Source organism: Eupeodes corollae, chromosome 1 (assembly GCF_945859685.1).
Source record: "Eupeodes corollae chromosome 1, idEupCoro1.1, whole genome shotgun sequence".
Taxonomy (NCBI): domain Eukaryota; kingdom Metazoa; phylum Arthropoda; class Insecta; order Diptera; family Syrphidae; genus Eupeodes; species Eupeodes corollae.
This window is the reverse complement of record NC_079147.1, coordinates 32,639,052-32,658,354: the sequence shown is the minus strand read 5'-3', so window position 1 is coordinate 32,658,354 and position 19,303 is coordinate 32,639,052. Positions and strand designations below refer to the sequence as shown.

The window sequence follows — 19,303 nt, the reverse complement described above, 5'->3', positions numbered from 1 at the left end:
ACATCCTTTTTTTTTGTTTAAAACTCGTTTTTTTTTAATATTAAAATAGTAGCTCTCATTTTTAAACAAGGGTTTAAATTAAATTAAATTAAAAATTTAATCTTGAAGAAACGTGAATTGGGTAAAGTGCAAGGAGCATAGAACAATCTATATATTTACATATACCATCTCTGGCTGAAAGAGCAAAACACTGTTTCCTTCTGATTTGAAGGGTTTTCAAGCCCAAAAGTAAGCGCCTCTGGTTAAAGGAGGGCCTAATAATTATCTTCCCAGTTCAATTAACGTAGAGCATATCTAGCGAACAGCTTCTATTCTATTACTGCTTAGTGCATATAATGGGCACCAAATGCAACTAGCATATTCTAACGATGATCTCACCAATGAGATATAAAGCATTTTAAAAGTATGCGGATCAGTAAATTCCTTTGAATTTCTCATTAGAAAACCCAGCATTTTATAAGACTTCGAAATCATATAGTCATAGTGATTATTAAAAGTTAACTTCCTATCGAAAACAACACCTAAATCCTTAAAAACAGAAAGGGTTTTATTATTAACCTTATATTTAAAGTGAATTGAAAAATTTGACACAGTCGGGAAGGTCGTTTATAAAAAGAACAAACAAAAGTGGCCCGAGATGGCTTCCTTGTGGAACCCCTGAAAAGTTATAAATTCTTTTTCATGTTTTACATCCAATTTTCACAAACTGTGTACGATCTGTTAAATATTGATCTAACCAATTCAATAATTGAGAATGAAAACCAAGGTGTTCTAGTTGTTTTTAATAACACGTCATGTTGCATCAGACACCTTTGAAAAGTCGGTGTACATGACATCAACTTGCTTACCCCGTTCAATACCTGTGACAAAAGGGACAAGTTAGTTGTAGTTGATCGTTTACTCACAAACCAGTGTTGACTGTCTTAAATCCCTTGCTTAATATTTTCATAAATCCTTTTTTTGACAATGGCTTTAAAATGTTTGGAATAGTTTGAAGCTTTGAAATCCTTCTGTAGTTAAGTCTGTTTTATGAATTGGAGTAATGACTGAAGTTTTCCAAGTATCTAAGAACTGACCATGATTGAACGATAAATTAATTAATTTTAAAAGAGTTTTAGAAAGACCATATCTGCAGAATTTTAAGAACATAGTCGCAATTTCATAACTGTCATGATTTTATTGTCATATAAAGACGAAAGTTCTTTTAAAACTTCTTCTTCTGTTTATTTGATTTGATCTAAACATGTTATTGGCTGGTGGTTTATGAAAATGTTGGGATTTGAGTTTTCAAATACAAAATTCGACTGAAAAAAATCAGCAAACATATCACAAATCTTTGTTTCATCTCATGAAATTTGATGTTAACTTTATTTTAGTTTTGAATATAATTTATATTTTTTTTTTGAATCCAAAAAGATTCCCTAAGTAAATTACAGCACACATGCAATTAAAGAGTTTCATTGACAATTGTAAATGTATTTTTAATGAATTTAATACATTGCCATAAATATTATATAGAAAAGTGAAATTTACATAAAACTTAGTTTAAGTAAAAGCTATTCTCTTTCTAAAACAGCAAATTAAACATCCTTCCAAAAAGAAGAGATATTTTTGCTGTCAACTTTTCATACCACAGGGCAACTAATGGCGTCCGAACACACTTCATTATTACCAATATACATAATAATACTTTTAAAATTCCTACTCCAACAATATTCAGGATAGCTTTGATGATGTGGCCATTTGTCGAGAATATTGAATTGAGCGATTTATTATGCTAATTTTTATGTAAAAAGCTATAACGCAAGTTGTACGTTTCCCCCAAAAAATAATTCAATGTGATTTTTGAAAGGGGGGATTTATTTTGATGAAATTTAAAGTGGTGATGCTATTTAAGAGGGCATTTAAAATCTGTCAACTCTAGAGCAACTATGTTTACATCAAACATAAGTATGTAAAATAGATGTATACCACAAACAAACAAAATTTTCAATAATTACACTGCAATATTAATTTGTTTGATTGATTTTATGTCATTAATGACTTGGTATAAATGTTACCTAAAGTAATTAGAAATCAAATTTATTGTGTTTGAAATTCCAACAAATTTTGTGGTAAAATGTAGAAACGCTAAATTACTCCTGTTGGATATTTTTTATTCAAATTAGATTAAGTTGTTGATAGTTGATTTTGAAAACGAGTTTAGAAAATGGTCATAAGTACTCTAAGTTAATTGTTAAAAGCTTAACAACTTAAATATACAAAAATTAAAAGGTTTCTTATATCAGCTAAAATTATCCGAAACTAATTGATTGTTGCAAAAGTAAACTTTTAATTCAATAAACTTTGTATTAATTCCGATTAATTAGTAAATTTTGATCCTTCTAGCATTTCCAAATAAACACTTTCAAACACACGATTTATGTGATTGTTGGATGTGTTCAGGCATTTTGTCTTTTATTTTCTTAAATTAAACAATTGTAGAACAAAAAGAATGTGTCGGAAAAATACAAGCTTCTTTTTTAAAAATGAAATTAAATGAAAAACGTTGAATTTTGTCCATGTATTATGTTTTTATTTCAAAGAGTCAACATTCTGATTAATTAGTAAACACAAAGTTCGTCTTTAAATTGTAGCACATTTTGTCAATCCAAAATTTTAAGACCACGTTGATAATTTCGGGCTCAGTCGTTCACTGTTCCCCATAAAAAGAAGTCAAAAGTGTTCAAATAGTAGCTCCGAGGTGGGCGCATTTGATTTTCCCAGGACGGCTGATAACTGTGCTCAAGAATTTGGTACGCAAAAATAATGGCGGTAAAATTTGGCTGCATGAGACAGAAGTTGTCCAAGTTTATTTCTTCAATTTTAGTAAAAAAAAATTGGAATGTGGAAAACATGTATTTGTAGCTCCTAACGTTGACCGAAAATTTGTTCCCATGAATCCGACGTGAGCTCTAGTGGCAGTTAAGAGAAACATGCAGTTTTTTCAGTTTTTCACGCTTATCTCAAAAACTATTTGTCGTATAAAAAAATTTTGTTCTTCAAAATTAAAGCTCATTAAATTTTATAAAAAAAAGATTGAACGATTTGTTTCGTATCTCTTATAGTTTATAAATTAACTCTAGCGGCAGTGAAGAGAAACATACGATTTTTTCGGGTTTATCTTAAAAACTATTTCTCGTATCAAAAAATTATCTCCTGCAAAATTAAAGCTTATTTCCTAAAGAAATATGACATTAATTAGTTTGAACTTGTTTTATTTTGTAAAATAACTCTATAAGTATGTAGTGTATAAAATTTAATGAGATTTAATTTTGTAAAACAAAATTTTTTGCCACGACAAATAATTTTTGAGATAAACGTGAAAAACTGAAACAAACTCGATGTTTCTCTTATCTGCCCCAAGAGCTCAATTTGGATTCTTGTGACTTTTTTTGGGTCATCAAAAGAAAACTCTTAGTAAGTGTGCTAGATTCAAAACTGTTGGTTTTTTTGAGGTAAAAACCTTTATTAACCGGACTATAGCTGTCTACATTTTTGCACGATTTATGTCGTTTCTTACCCGAGTGAGCCACCTGAGCAGCGGCCATCCTCTACGGTGCCCGCACTCGGGATTGGATTCAAAAACCTTCTAAGCTGGAGCTTTGATTTCTACTTGCTTCACAAGACATATATTATCTAAGTCGTTGGATTTTTATTGTTATGACCAGATAAGTGTCGCTGTATAGCTTTCTAAGATCCATGCATCACCACCATTAGAACGGTGGTGATGAGTGTCTTATAAATGGTGACTTTACATACTCGTCCAAGATGACAGCGTTTAAATGGTCTTGCCCTAATTGAGCACTAAACCATCTTCTCCGCTTCAGTCGCAATGTTTAAAAACGCACCACTTCTCCGCTTCAGTCGCAATGTTTAAAAACGCACCACCACTGTCATTGTGCATCCAAGTACTGCACGGACCTTTGGAAGACTGTGCCTATAGTTTTTAAATTTAATTTCTCACAATTGAAGAAGTCGCTCGACAGTGCATCGAATCTCCTTGTCTAAATTTGTACAAAAATTTGATTCATTATGGAATTCAAGAATCGTCAAATTTATAATTCAAGATTAAAATTAGGTAATTAAAAACGGAAGATTGTTATGAAATCTTAAACCCAAGTATTATTTTTCTTCTTTTTTGTTTGTCTTAATTGTAATCGAAACAAACATTTCAATTCAAATAAATAATTGCAGACAAATCGATTTCAATAATGTTGCAAATGTGTGTACTAATGTACATATATATGCGATGCCTCCTCCGACAGACGACTGCAATTAAAACAACAATAAACCAAATAGCAATAATAATATAAAATATAAATATAACATACGATACGATACGTTACAGTACGATACGATGCTGATGCATCATGTATTTATGCATGTACTCGTACCTATCCTATCAATTTATTGAACTCTGACACCAAAGCAAATATTTTCCTTTTAGGTGTTGATATGGAAAATATTTAAATCAAATAGATCATTGCTTAAATCAATTTTGAGCGGCATTACAGCAGCAAGAGGTTTACCAATAAAATAGCCAATTTAATTCAGTCAATTAGTTCGGACATATGTATCTATGGGCATTATGTGTATGTACACATGTTCCCAATGAGGTTAGTCATAGTGATATACATGTACCTGGGTATTAATATTTTTTTAAGTGATTATCGTTTTCAATAATTGCATAGGTTAGGTACGTACTTGAATTAGTCGCTATTTTTGTTGTGTGGGTTAATATAGATAAATAAAACAGCTGTGTTAATCAACAAATACAAACAAAATTATGATATAACAATTTTTCAATTCACTCTCACTTTCATTTCCAATTATGAAATAATAATGCACCTGTTATCATTTTGAAAGTGGGAGTGAAAATATCCGTGTTCCAAATAAATTTTATTGAATTTTCGAATACTAACATTTCTTATCTAATATGAACTTATTTAATCGAGGAATGACGGGTGTTGAAGATTTGTTTTTTTATTTGCAGTTGGTATATTTTGCACTTGAATAAATATTTTGTTTTAATAAAGTAACGTGACTTAAATATAATAGGACACTTAAATTTAATAGGAACTTTTGTTCACATTTAATAGACATTAAACTTTTTGTTTAAAAACATAGCTTTGCATTTTTGATAGTGAAGTTAAAATGGTCAGACTTTTAAGAGAATTTAGAATTATATTTATAAAGGAAGTACATTTTCGAGTTTATTTGATTATATTGAAAAATTTAAATTTTAAGGAGAAGTTATATAGCCAGGCCATAACGACATTTTTGGAGAGTTTTTCTTTATGTATATTTAAGTCGTGGCCTATGAACATTTTGAAAAATTTGCACTAGTGTTATTAATAGAATAGATTGTTATTAAGTAGGTGGTGAAAATTGATAATGCCTTGTCTAAGGAAACTATAAATTGTTCTGGTGTTCCTCAGGGTAGTTACCTTAGACCACTTCTTTTTATCATTTATATTAACGACTTACCATTACATCTTTCTTTTTCTGAATGTCTTCTATTTGCTGACGACTTGAAAATATTCAGTTCCATTAATTCACTTAACGATGCAAAAAAAGTTCTAATTGATTTAAACACTTTAATTAAATGATGAATTATCAACGGGCTATATTTTAACAATAAGAAATGTAGCGTTGTGACATTTTCTAGAAATCACAGTCCATAATATTATAATTATAAACTTGAAAACGACATTTCACCAAGACTTGATAGCCATAAGAATCTAGACGTAATCTTCGATTCTAAAGTTAATTTCTCAGATCACATACACCATGCGATCTCAAAAGCAAACTCTATGCTAGGGTCTGTTTTTCGAAATTCTAAAGATTTCGAAGACCCCTATACATTAAAAGCTCTTTATTCTAGTCTCGGCCGACCACATTTAGAAAATTGTACTGTTATATGGAGCAACTTTACCGCGTCTAGCATTCGTCGTATAGAAAAAGTTCAAAAAAGGTTCACAAAGTTTGCCTTACGAAAAATATTTGGTTATTCAAATGTTCCATTTTATGGGACGAGGTGTATTTTAATTGATCTAAAATCTCTTGCTCAGAGAAGAAAATTAAACTCAATACTTTTTGCTTTTGATGTCTTTAATTTTAATATTCACTGTCCAGTTTTGTTATCTATGTTTTTATATTTATGCGCCTTCTAGAAACTTGCGCCCTCGTGACTGTGATTTTTTAAATGCTCCTAACCACAGTACTAGCTATGCTAAGTATAGTCTTATCCTAGGAGCTTGTATGGATTTTAATGAATATGATTTTGCAATTGATTTTAATATTAATAGAAATGTTTTAAAATATAAATTAGTAAATTTGTTATAATGCTATAAGTAAACTTTTCAAACGAGTACATGAATAAATAAATAAAAAGTCAGTTTCTTTGCTTGTTTGTGCGTCCTTCACGTCGTAACAGAGCAATATTATGACAGGATTTTTTGTGAAAAGGTAGTTAACAGGCTAAATAGTGTCTTAAGTTACTTTTTACCCTTGTAAATTATCTCATCCACAGCTCATTCGAGCAGATCCACCGGTTACCCTTATAATCAGTTATTCAATAAACCTTTTCTATGAACATTATTTTGTAGCATATCACTAGGTGCTGCCTGGTTTTAAGAGCTATCATTGACGTTTTTTTATAATAGCATTAACACACGACTCTATGCTAAAACACTATAACAAAAGGAGATGGGTGGTTAAAACCCGATGCCGAGGGTTATGTGACACTGATTAATTCAGATTTTATTGGAAGTCTTTGCCTTAACTTACAAAATAACGTACATGATGATCAATTTCTCTACCAAATAGTGATTCTAGCGCCAAAAAACGATGTTGTTTTTTTTTAAATATATTAGACGAAGCAGCACGAGATATTAGCTGCCCCTCGATTTTGTAACGGTTCAAGACTTCGTGTCACGCAACTTGGGCGAAATATTATTTGTGCTATTATCTTAACTGGTGGTGCGTTCAAAAGGGTGAAAATGTATCCCAATAATCCCTACAGATTTACTATTCTAATTCAAAAGACTTTAATTCCCTATTGAAATTAGTATGGCATTTAGTAATTCAAGACAATAAGTTAGGCAGTTCACTGCCAATTCAACGCAGCCAGTGAGTGTTATGACTGCGCCTGTCATCGAGCGCGTAAGTGATTCTATGGACCAATATTTTTTCGCACTCGTACTTTGGCGAGAGTCCTAAAAGATTTTAATATACAGAAATCATAGCAAAACCACTACGTAAGCTTTTTCATCTGTCCTACTTTTTAGGTCTAGTTCCGAGCATATGGAAAACTGCATTTGTCTAGCCTATTCTATTCCCAAGAAAGGCGAATATTCCTTACCCTCTAATTATCGACTCGACCGTTTGTACTAACGTCCCTTCTTTCCAAGGTCATGGAAACGCTGATTAATTATCAGCTTAAAAATATCTCGAAGATCAAAAGGTCCTTAATGACCAACAGTACAGCTTTTGTAGCAATAGGTCCACTGGTGATTTGAACGTAGGGCATTTAGATTGATTGGTGATATTACCATCATAAGATCATTTACTTCGGTTGAATTAAAATGTTTCTTATCTCACCCTCTTTTACCGTTATTTTAACGATTGATGCTCTAGAGAAACAGCCAGCTGCATTCCTTCCCTTAAACCGTAATATTCGCGCTTCTAGGAATGCCCATCAATATTTTATCTTACTGTGAAGTACAAAGATTCGTTCTTAAGCCGTACTACGTGAATATGGAATGCCTTGGGACACTCTGTCTTTCCCAGCCATTACAATATTTAGGAATTCAGAACCAATGTGCACCGACATCTCCTTTCAACCCCTATCTCCATTTCGTAGTGTTCACACTGTGTCAACGAGTACATAATAAGGGTTGTATTATCGCCTTGAGTCTGCGCTTATTAAATATAGAAAAAGGAGTGCGGACAAAGACTAAAAGTAGCGGCAGTGAACCTAGAAAACCCGTGCTTCATCACTTGCTTTCCAACTTACTAATGTACACTTGCCTTAAATGTCTATGTGTTGTGTAATGTTTTTATTTTATTTTACCACGCATGCAAAGCTATTCAACAAATCATCCAAAATCTTATGTTCTTCTAAAGTTCTACTATTTGGACATTAAAGAACACCAAAAACGTTGTTTAAATTTAATAATTTGTACAATAATTCTATTTTCAGCTCCTCTTGTCCTAAAATTTCTTTTCAATTCTAAGGAAACTTATATCACGTACTACCGGCGTGATATAAGTCCCGATCTATCTAAGCGAAAACGTAGATTTACTCACTTTGCACTTTCTTGATAAAAATACTGATGCAGGGGTGGAGGAAGACATCAAAGTAATAAAAGTATTTCAGAGGAAAATACCTAAACTTAAAACTTCCAAGAATATGTTCTTTCACATGGTTTATTTTGTCTCTGAAGAAAATTGAATCTAATGAATAAAAGAGCCGCAAATGTTACCACTTGGGCTGCAAAATAAATATTATTGTGCAACTCAATGTATCAATAAGCTGAGAAGTATCTTTTAAAAAAACATGTTGAAAATTCAGTTAAAAGCAATTAGAACATTTCTGTTCTAGTAAATTCTTACTTAGCAGCGAACACAAAATAAAAATTGTTAAATTCATAGAAATGTTATCTGACCAAACAAAAAATATAAAACAGCATAATTTTTTAAGCAAATTTATGATTTTAAAAGTCAGGTATTATTACTTAAAATTCAACTTTATCTATCAAAAAAATTAAAACAATTTCAAAATTCATTGTTCCGAGTAGTAGAAACACTATTCTTTTCAAAAAAATCAGGTTAAACCATTAAAGAATATTTATTTTACTAAGGCACTTAAAGGATTTTAAAAACAAGTTTTATAATTTTTTTACTAAAATAGTTTGGTGTTCAATTAAAAACTTAACAAAACCATATTTTCTTCTCCTAAATATATTCTTGAAATTCAACTTTTATTCTATACATCTACATACATTATTTATATTCATTTTTATAATTTAGTTCTTTCTAATTTTTTTATTAATTTAAACAAAATACTATAACTTCTTACTATCATCAATCATCAAAATACTACAACTTCTTTTTTTTTATTATTTTCTTCCTTTTTAAGTCATCAAAACCGGATGATGTGCCAGCTGAACTACAGCAGGCTTCAAGGCTTTTTATAACATTGCTTAAGGTAATCTATACATATACAAATGTTTTACCTAAAAAGTATTAAACGTTTTGTTTTTTTTATTTTCTAAATGAAAATTTAAATAAGGATTTAAAAATCTGTTTGTTTTTTTTTTTTTATTTATTTATTTTTTTTTTTTTGATAAAATTTCGCGAAATGTAAATTTAATAAAACATAATAACCCAACATTTAAATATTTATTTTTTTAATTGATTGAGATTTTAAAAATGAAGAAAATAATCGTATAACCAGAATTAAAAAAAAAACTTTAAGTACAAAAAGGAAGGCAAAGTTTTCTATAAGTTTTGTTTTTCTTTAGCAAAATTGCATTTTCTTATAAAAGAAGGTTGAGGTTTAAATGTTCTGAGTAATTAAAACAAATGCCCATTAACTTCCAACTTGACTTAATTTAACAACACACTGCATTTTATTATTTCTTTAATTTCCATATCGATCCCCACAATTTAATTGCAGAGATCAAACACCTTTTAATTTATGATTGTTAATTACACCTCTTTCGACTACAAGCTCATAGACCATTTATGTATATAGAAGGAATATTTATAATTATATACAACCCTTAGCAATTTAATGAATTGCAATTAAATCAAAAAGTATCTGCTAATTATATTTCAAACAAATTTCCATACAATTAGCGATAAAAACTACCCCAACCACTCCTCGATGTTAATCTTTATAATATGACAATGTGCCATACCTACCTATAAAGTTTTGATGGCAATTATAATCGAAAGGCTTAGTTGAATTAAAATTAATACCCAAACCTAAATTTTTTGAAAATGAACACACACAAAAAAAATAAATAAATTTAAAACAAACATTTATTTGCAATTATCTATAAAATTAGAAAATTTAAGAAAATTATTCAAAAATCCTTTTTTTCAGGCATCCTCCCATAGTAATTACAAATCGAGTCCCGCGCCAAAAACAGGAAACAATTCAGAATCAGAGGAGACGGGTGGTGGTGGTCGCCGTGACTCCCCTTTATCAGGCAGTCAAGGAGTTGGTCTCAGTCAATCGCTAAGTATTAAACAAGAACTAATAGATGCTCAGCAACAACAACAGCAACACCATGCGTCATTGCCCCCCGAATTGTTGCCGGTAAGTTCATTTTGTATTCGTTGAAATATTTATTGCGCTATTTTTAAATTATTCTTTCTTTTAATTGATAAACAAAAAAACAGTCATTTAAATTGGCAAAATAAAAATGTCCTTTTTAGTTTTGTTAAGGTTTTTTCTTTGGACCGGTTCGATGGTTCCAATTGTTTTATCCCTTTTTTTGTTGTTGTTTTATATTATTACCTTTTTTTTAAACAAATGTTTTGCTTAAATAATTTTAATTTAACAATATACGGATTTATGAATTGGAAATGTAAAAACAAATAATAACTTAAAAGAATAAAAAGAAAAAGAAATTAAATGAAACAGAAGGCGAAGGATTATTAAAATAGACATGCATGTAAAATAAACATTAAAATAAAAATCATATGTAAATCGACCGAGAAAAAGAAAAAATCTAAACAAAATAAATGTTTGTCTATAAGTTTACTTTTTGTGAATGTGATTTATTCTAACTCTCTAGTTTTTGTACTTTTAAACAAATAGAAAACAAATTTATAGTTTTATTCGCAAGAAGCACTTAAATTCTTTGAACAAAAATCAAATTAAAATCCTTCCCCTTCTTATGTTTAATTTTTTTTTTCATAATTTTATTCTTTTAAAAGTTATTTTTGTTTTTTTTTTATTTCTTTTTTTTCTTTTCTTTAATTTATAAAAATAAATCAATATAAAAATAATAATCGGAAAAACCAGAAAACTGTTATTCTCGATAATCCTCGACTCGATATAATTATACCATCGATAACAATGTTGACAACATCAGCAACATTGTCGGCAACGCAACATCAGTCGCATATGCAACCGTCAGGTCCGGTACCACATCCGACATTATCTACCCAACAAACATCTTCGTTTCCGCATTACTACCATCAGTCGAGATATCCTCATCATTCCCCGTCCGCGATGTACCATTTGCACCCTCATCAACAGCAACATTCTTCTCCCACGTCATCGTCTTCATCGCAAGAACAACATTTCTATGCTTCACAGCAACATCAGCAGCATGTATCTGCAAGTGACATGCAACATTTCCAGAATCAATTGAAGGATTATGAAATTCAGAAAAAGCACAATCCTACCTCATGGAGGATCCCCGATGTGCCATCGATGTCACGAGATTCTGATCCCTCGTTAAGGTGTTACCTCCGACACAGAGATCATCAGCAACATTTATCGTGTCCGTCGTCGGCAACAAGTCCCACTGAAAATCTCTTGTATACCACAAACCTACCAAAAAACCCATCAAACTACTCGTACATGATGAGTGGGGGAAATATGCCATCATCTCATCAACAGTCAATTCCCAGCCACAACCATCCACATCCTATTCCAGCGCCACAATTGCCACCAGCACCAACGACTTCAACTTCCCGAAAAAGTGGTCGATTCCGGTCGAATTGGTTGTATCAATTCGATTGGTTGCAATATGACGAAATTGCCAATACAATGTTTTGTAAGTTTTGTCGAAAATGGTCAAACGACATTCCCGACATTCGGACATCTTTTGTTGAGGGAAATTCGAATTTCCGGTTGGAAATTGTCAACCATCATAATAAATGTAAATCACATCGTTTATGCCACGAACGTGAATTACTCGATGTTGATGAGAAACGTCAACAAAAAGAAGCATCTTCTGCAGCTGATAATTTGGGAAAATTGTCAAAAATTGCTGGAGATGGTCATGATGGGCAGGAGGACGTTAATAAAGATGCTTCAGAAGGCAATGTGCAAGAAAAACAAACTACTATTATTACTAATTTACCAAATGAAAAAGTTAAAAACGAAGAAGAAAAGAAAAGTCCTAATATTGGTTGTGTTATAAATTTGGATTAAGATCAAAATATAATGCATTTTTTTATTTAAATTTGTTTGTAATTTTATGTACAATACAGAAACAAATATTATTTTGAATTATTTCATTATATTTTTACTTAAGTTGAAATATAGATTTTAAAGGAATTTTGTTTGGATTTTATTTATGTAGACAATTTAGTTTTTTACTAATAGACAATATGCAGGTAAAAATTCTATCAATAAATTAAATCTAAACCTAAACAGAAAAAGTGAGAGATTGACTTTTAGGACTCTTTTTAATAGCCTTACGTATTTCTAAAACCCAACACCTTACTGTAGATATAAGTGGATGTTAGAAAAATAAAAGACTTTTTTAAAAGTAGTAAATGACGTTTCAAATGACAGCAGAAATGACAACTGTGTTTATTTTATAGAGTTATAGTTTTTCATTCAATTTTGAAGTTATCATTAAGTTCGACATTTGACAAGGAAAAATTACGCTTTCACTAGAAATATAGCATTACATTCTTGAACAAAGTATTTAAATTGTTAAAGTTTACTACAAAAATGTCATACATTTGTAATGCTTTACAATTGACAACCCTAAAGACAGAACTTTAACATCTTTTAATTATTAGCTAAAGTTTGATAATCACGAAATGGCTACTTTAAATTTTAGCAATCTGCTAAATTCATATGACATCTTTTCAATTATTCTTATGGAAACAGTCGATGGTCCAGTCAAATGTCGAAAATTCCAATTTAGGTCCGTTTAGTAATTTAGTTTGTTTATTTTCACGAACTGTCACTGTTTAGGCATGTTTGGATACCAGTTTTTTAATAAAAGGCAATTAGTAATGAAATAGCTAGCAAAACGAAAAGAAAGGTTTAAAATGTTGGAGTCCCTAAGTAAATTTCTAAATATTTAGCGAATTGCTAACTTGTCAATTGTTAAACCATTTAAAATAGGTTGGGTATAGTTATTATATTTTTCATTTGACAGGTGACAACTGACAGCCAATCGGGCTATTCCTTAATAGATTTATGTTTAAAATTGCATTCACTTTGCAATTTTAAAAATTAAAAACATCTTTTTCTATCCATCTTATTTGACAGCTGTCAAATGATCCGATACTTTAAATTAAATATAGTTCTTCATTGGGCAATATGAAGTTTTTTTTAGCTTTAAAATCAAATGTTCAGTTCCGATTTCTTTCTTTGCATCGCTTTAAAACCATAAAAAAAGTTGTGTTAAAAACGTTTTAGAACCGATCTTCTTCCATTATTTTACTATTTTAAGAAGAGGGATATATAGTAATTTAGGAAAACATTTTTTTCCTTCCGAAAAGCATTTAAAAAAAAACAAAAAATTTATTAAAATTGAATAGGTATGCTAATTCATGTTTCATTGGTCCCAAAAAAAAATCAATTTTTGTTTAGATCCAAAAATTCTATAACTATCTTTATTATGGATCTTATATAATAACAGTACGGCTTTCGCAGCAATAGGTCTACTGGTGACCTCATGGTTCATCTCACCGAACAGTGAAGTAAATTTTTACATCGTGAAGTAAATTTTTACATCGTTGAAGAAAGTAAGATTATTACACTTGACATTTCAAAAGCATTTGGTCACATTTCACAAAGCATTTGGTGACATTTCAAAAGCATTGGGGTCACATCTCTTACCGAAAATTCGAGCTTTCGGTTTTCATGAATCCCTCCTTCATTGAATTTGTAATTAATTATTAGTAAGTATTAGATGGGTTCAAGCCTGAAAACTACAAAACAAATGCTGGTGTGTCCCAGTGTTCTGTCCTATCTCCAACACTCTTTCTCATTTTTATTTATGATTTCCTGTCCGCAACTTCTAACCCGATACATTGTTTCGCTGACGATAGTACCCTTAGCTTTTCATATTCGTTTTCATAGTCATATCCCTTCTTCTTCGGTTGTGGAACTGCAAGGATATAATATGATAAGCTCATTAAATTGTGACCTAAACAGGATTGTACAATGGGGAATACAAAACCGCAAGATATTTTGTTTTTTTTAAGGCGATTCAAGAAGTTTTTCCCTTTTTGATCTGACTGCTGTCTAAAAGACTTATATACGTCCAAAGCTTGAGTAAAACTCCCATGTCTGGTCCTGTGCTTCTGAAACTTACTTAAGGCTTTTGGACAGTATTGAACGTAGAACTCCCTTTAAACAGTAGAAGTGCTTATCAGTATATCCTCGAGCCAAACTATGGTCGTACTTTCAGAGATTCGTTTTTTAGCTATACTACGCGAATGTGGAACATCTGATTTTAACACCTCTGCCCCTTTTTCTAGCACTCACAATGTGTCTTTACATTATAGGGGTAGTAACATCCCCTTGAGTTTTCTTCAAATCAAACAATTTGAATATAAAATCGAATTGATACCAAAAATGGAAAAACTTTGAAATTTGGTTTACTTTTTCTAGTATTTTTATATAAATCAAATAAAAGGTATTAAGGGTTCCTTCATTTTTAGCAAATATACAGCAAAGAAGATCTAAATTAGTGAAATAATATAATAAAGATGTCTTTTTTTGATAAAATGAATGCATTCATTTAAATTGTGTTTTTTGTTTACCAAAAGAGCCATGAAAATCTGTATGGTTATTAAACTGTCTTAAATTGTTTAAATATTTTTGTTAGTCAATTTTTTTTTTACAATTTCCCCGAACCAATTTGGAACCATCGAACATTTTGTGTTTAAAATAAATTATTTATATTGAAAAAAAAAACATTTATGATATTATATTTTTGCTTTTAAACAAATGACTTCCCAAATAAAACAAACAAAAACAAAATTAATAATTAAATTTTCAAAATCCCATTATCATTATCTGTGCGTGGAAATTTTATAGTCTGGAGGTATGAAATTACATCCTGAGGACATGTCTAGTTTATTATCATCACATGGCCTTCAATCAGACTCCAGAGAGGACCAAAATGATGTCAAACAAATGCAATTGGACCAATCTGATAATATTGATGGTGAGTACATGTTACCAATTTATTCCCTATACATATATTTTCTTCTTATAACTAAAAAACATATAATACATTATTAAAAATTTTAAAACAATAATATTCATACTAGTTTTTCTTGATTATAATAAATTATAATTTTAATTTTATTTTTCTTAAAGCATATTTAGTGTGCAAGAATTTAAAAAAATTATTTCAAAATTTTGTTTTCTAGTTTTAAGGTAGAAAATTTAAAAATGAATTTTTTTAATTTTTTTTATAATTTTTTCCTTAAAAGTAAACAAAAAAATAACTCATATACAATTAAAATTTTTATTTGCGTACGTATTCATTTTTTTGTCACGGTAAAATTTAAAAAAAACAACATTGAATTGGTTAAAATGTGATTAAAAATTTGTTTTAAATGCGATTGGAATGCGATATCATTTTTCGACGAACTAAAGTGAAATGTTAGTTGAATGATTTTTTTGAAAATTGTTCATTTCAAAATCCACGAAAAAAGTAGATGAATTTCTTAACTTTTTTTGAAGTTGATACTTAAAAGCCATTTATGAACCATAATTAATTTACAAAAATTGATCAGATTATGAGAATAATTCATACAGTGTTATCCATTTTGCGGTTTCAAAAGTAAATGTAAATGAAACACATATAAAATATTTATTTCTACGATATTTCTTTTTTATTACACAGTTAGAACGTTGACATTATGTTTTTAGAAAACTAGATTATTTAAAACAGTACCACGCGAATTGTTGAAAGCATCGATTCTTTTGAAGTAATTTTCCACCACTTTTTGACCCATATTGAGGGCATTTCTACCATAACTTGACGAACTCTGGAAAAAGGTAAAGGTTTATCTGCATAAACAAGGTCTTTTGCGTAGCTCTACAAAAAAAAGTCCAGCATTGTCAAATCGCATGATCTTGGTGGCCAGTTGATAGCGCCACGACAAGAATCGCTTCAATTCTTCAATAGGAGGCAAAAAAGTCACTTATTATATGACCATAACGCTTCGAATTGACGGTGACAATCGTTTCATTGAGGTTTTCGAAGAAGTAAGGTCCAGTCAAACCTCCGGACCAAAAAGCGCACCAAAAAATTACTTTTTGTGGATTTTAGTCTCTCTTCAGTTACTTGAAGATTTTAAGAACCTTAAATACGACAATTTTATTTATTAACACATCCACCCAGTGAGAAATTTTTCGTTGCTGAAGAAAATTTTACTCGAAAATCGCCGTCCACGACAGTTCTAATTCCTGTGAACAACGAGGAATCGGCACATTCGGGACTTCGCCAAGACTTTTACTTACAGCAGCGATATATTCAGTGTAACGAGTGAAACGACAGGACTCACAATATCTGTTACCAAAGCAGTCTTTTCAAATTTATTCACAATTTTGGCAATTGCTTGAGTAGTTGGAAGATTATGTGAACCATAATCTCCTCTTAAAGCACGTTATGTGGCTGTGGTAGAACTATGATTTTTGTTGTAGGTTTTAACAATTTCTATGCTTTGTGCAATAGTTCATCTCAGACTTTTAAAAGAAACTAAAAATTGTTTTAACAACTTAGTTTGACAGATGTCGAATTCCAGCCCTATACTTTCGAAACCGCATAATTTATAACCCGTTATGTCAATATTTGAAAAATTAAGCAACATTTTCAATGAAGCTCTATACGTTGATATTCTGACACTAAAATAAATAAATTAGCTGATTTTACAGCTCGTAAAGAACCATTGCCTTTTGACTTTTAACTCTAAATCTTTCCTGTGTCCAATGTTACAGTTCCTTTGACTAAGCGCCCAGGTCTCGGATCCATATATGAGTACTGGCAGAACCATCATCCTGTACAACATCACCTTAGAAATGAGGGAAAGATTTCTTGATTAAAGAAACTTTGACAGACTGAAGTAGGCCTGTTGGCTTTGAGCAACCACCCGCGTATTCCTTCATCTATGATGTTATCGACTCCAAATAATTACCTAAGTTATTTCAAGGATTGCACTACTTCAAATTCATGCTCCACTTCCTTGATTGTTTGACCAATTGTTCTTCTAGTAGTCGACGATGACACTATCAAGTTCTTTGCTTTTTGTTCACTTATAAGTATCTCCAGATTTTGTGCCACCTGCTCGATTTGGGTGAAGAAATCGTGTACATCTTGTTTAGTTCTCCCGATGATTTTGATGTCGTCTGCTTAAGTTAGCATCTGATTGGACTTGGTGACGACGATCCCTCTTGTTGACGTGCTTCAGTCGAGGATTGCTTTCTCCAACACCAGGTTGAAGAGGACGAATGCTAAACCATCCCCTTGTGAGAGTCTATTATAGGCTTGTAGCCTGGCTTTTCTATCGTAAGTGGCGTTAAAGTCTATAAACAGCAGTTGGAATATTAAATTCTGGAAATTTTTTCATTTGCCTGCCTACGGGTAAAAATCTTATTGGTTGTTGATTTGCAGCGATGAAGCCGCACTTATATTGCCCAATGATAGTTTTACCGTACGGAGTTCTCAAATCTTTTAGCATTGGGGGAGTATCTTATAGACGGTACTTAACAACGTAATACCCCTATAGTTATTGCACGTTGTTAAATCTTCTTTCTTGTATATGATCCAGTCTTCTGTTAATTCTTCATGTTTCCTAACGTGCTTAATAATTTCATAAACTATTCGATGTAAAGCTTGCTCTCCATCTTGAAACAGCTCGGAAGATATTACAACAGTTCCCAGGGCTGTGTTTTGCCTGAGCCTTTTTACAGCCTTCTTGACCTCTTCTAGGTTTGTGGCGGTAGCATATGGGCTTCTTCTTGAAGTACTCCTTCAGCTGACTGTTAAGCAATTCAAGTACACTTAACAGCCTACCAGTATACCTGCAAGATCGGTAATGAAATGTCCCTATCTTTCCCTGCAATATGTGCAGCGTGGTGTAAACTTCGTCATGTTTCGGAAAGATGAAACCGCAATGTTGATAACCTGTTACATTTGAAGTTTTCCTCAAGGATGCTTTAATTACTTCTTGGAAGAAATCAAGAGTCCTTCCTTTTTTATAGATGAAAAATAAGAGTCTTTAAAACAAAGTTGTTTCTTAAAAATTTATTTTCATTCGAAAATATCGATATTTATCCTTATTTTTTTATTTTGGACTGTATTTCTTCAAGATAGATTACAATACGCTAAACTTCAAATTCTGAAAACAAATAAACTTAACATTTCACTTTAATCGTCAAAATCGGTTTGAAGAAAAAATAAATAATTAAAATCTTTTAAAAAATACAATGTTCGATTGCATCAAACGAGCTTCGGTTAGCTTATTTAACATATTTTTTTATTAATTTGTTTTAAATATTATTTAATACATTTAATTGTACATATACAAAAAAAATTAAACAAAAGAAAATACAAAGCAAAGAGTATGATAACCATATTAGTTTAGATAGAATAATATAGTATTTTTTTTTTCAATTAGAAAAATAAAAACTTTGAAGCTTTAATTTACTATTTTTATACATAAAACATATAAAATAATAATAATAATATAATATCGGGGTGGTTTTGACTTGTTCTCCCTTTTGTTTGCTAATAAATAATTATTTTTTTTTCTTAAATTAATTTGCATGCAAAATTTTTTACAATCGTCTATATCTCTACTGTTTTTTTATATAAATAAATATTTTACATAATATATTGTTTTTTTTTTTAATAAATATGTATATACATATTTATATAGTAATTATAATTTATAAAAAAAACATAATAAACACTTAATGTAAGTATACGAAAATATATAGAACAAATTACGAATTTAATTAATATAAACCGTCGCTTTTTAAAGATTTTTTTTTTCAAAATATATTTAAATACATTATACAAAAATATATATATAAAAATAGAACTCGAAATGAACAAAAAATAAAACAGATCAACACCTCTCCTTCTATGAGAATGTGCATGCTGCATGTATATAGACATTTTTTTATAAAAATCAATTTTGTTTATAGATAGAAATGAAATGTATGTTTTTGTAGTCAGCTTAAAAATCCTATTCTTAAGTATATTTAAAAATATTATTTTAATTTATTTGATTTTCCTGTTGACTT

At 30.4% G+C, this 19,303-nt stretch overlaps 1 protein-coding gene across 9 annotated transcripts in view; it reads left to right on the top strand.

Moving 5' to 3' along the window:
* Positions 1 to 19,303, top strand: part of LOC129940505 (sex determination protein fruitless-like) — a 326,270-nt gene that overhangs the window by 279,623 nt on the left and 27,344 nt on the right. For 4 of the 9 annotated variants that reach the window (XM_056048863.1, XM_056048864.1, XM_056048861.1 and 1 more), the window contains exons 5-7: positions 9,185 to 9,253; positions 10,157 to 10,372; positions 11,084 to 12,315. In XM_056048863.1, the coding sequence (XP_055904838.1) occupies positions 9,185 to 9,253; positions 10,157 to 10,372; positions 11,084 to 12,223 (1,425 nt within the window). In that variant the 3' untranslated portion in view covers positions 12,224 to 12,315. Of the gene's footprint in view, positions 1 to 9,184; positions 9,254 to 10,156; positions 10,373 to 11,083; positions 12,316 to 15,079; positions 15,210 to 19,303 lie in introns of those variants that run through there. The other 5 variants (XM_056048868.1, XM_056048866.1, XM_056048869.1 and 2 more) reach the window with 3 other exon arrangements.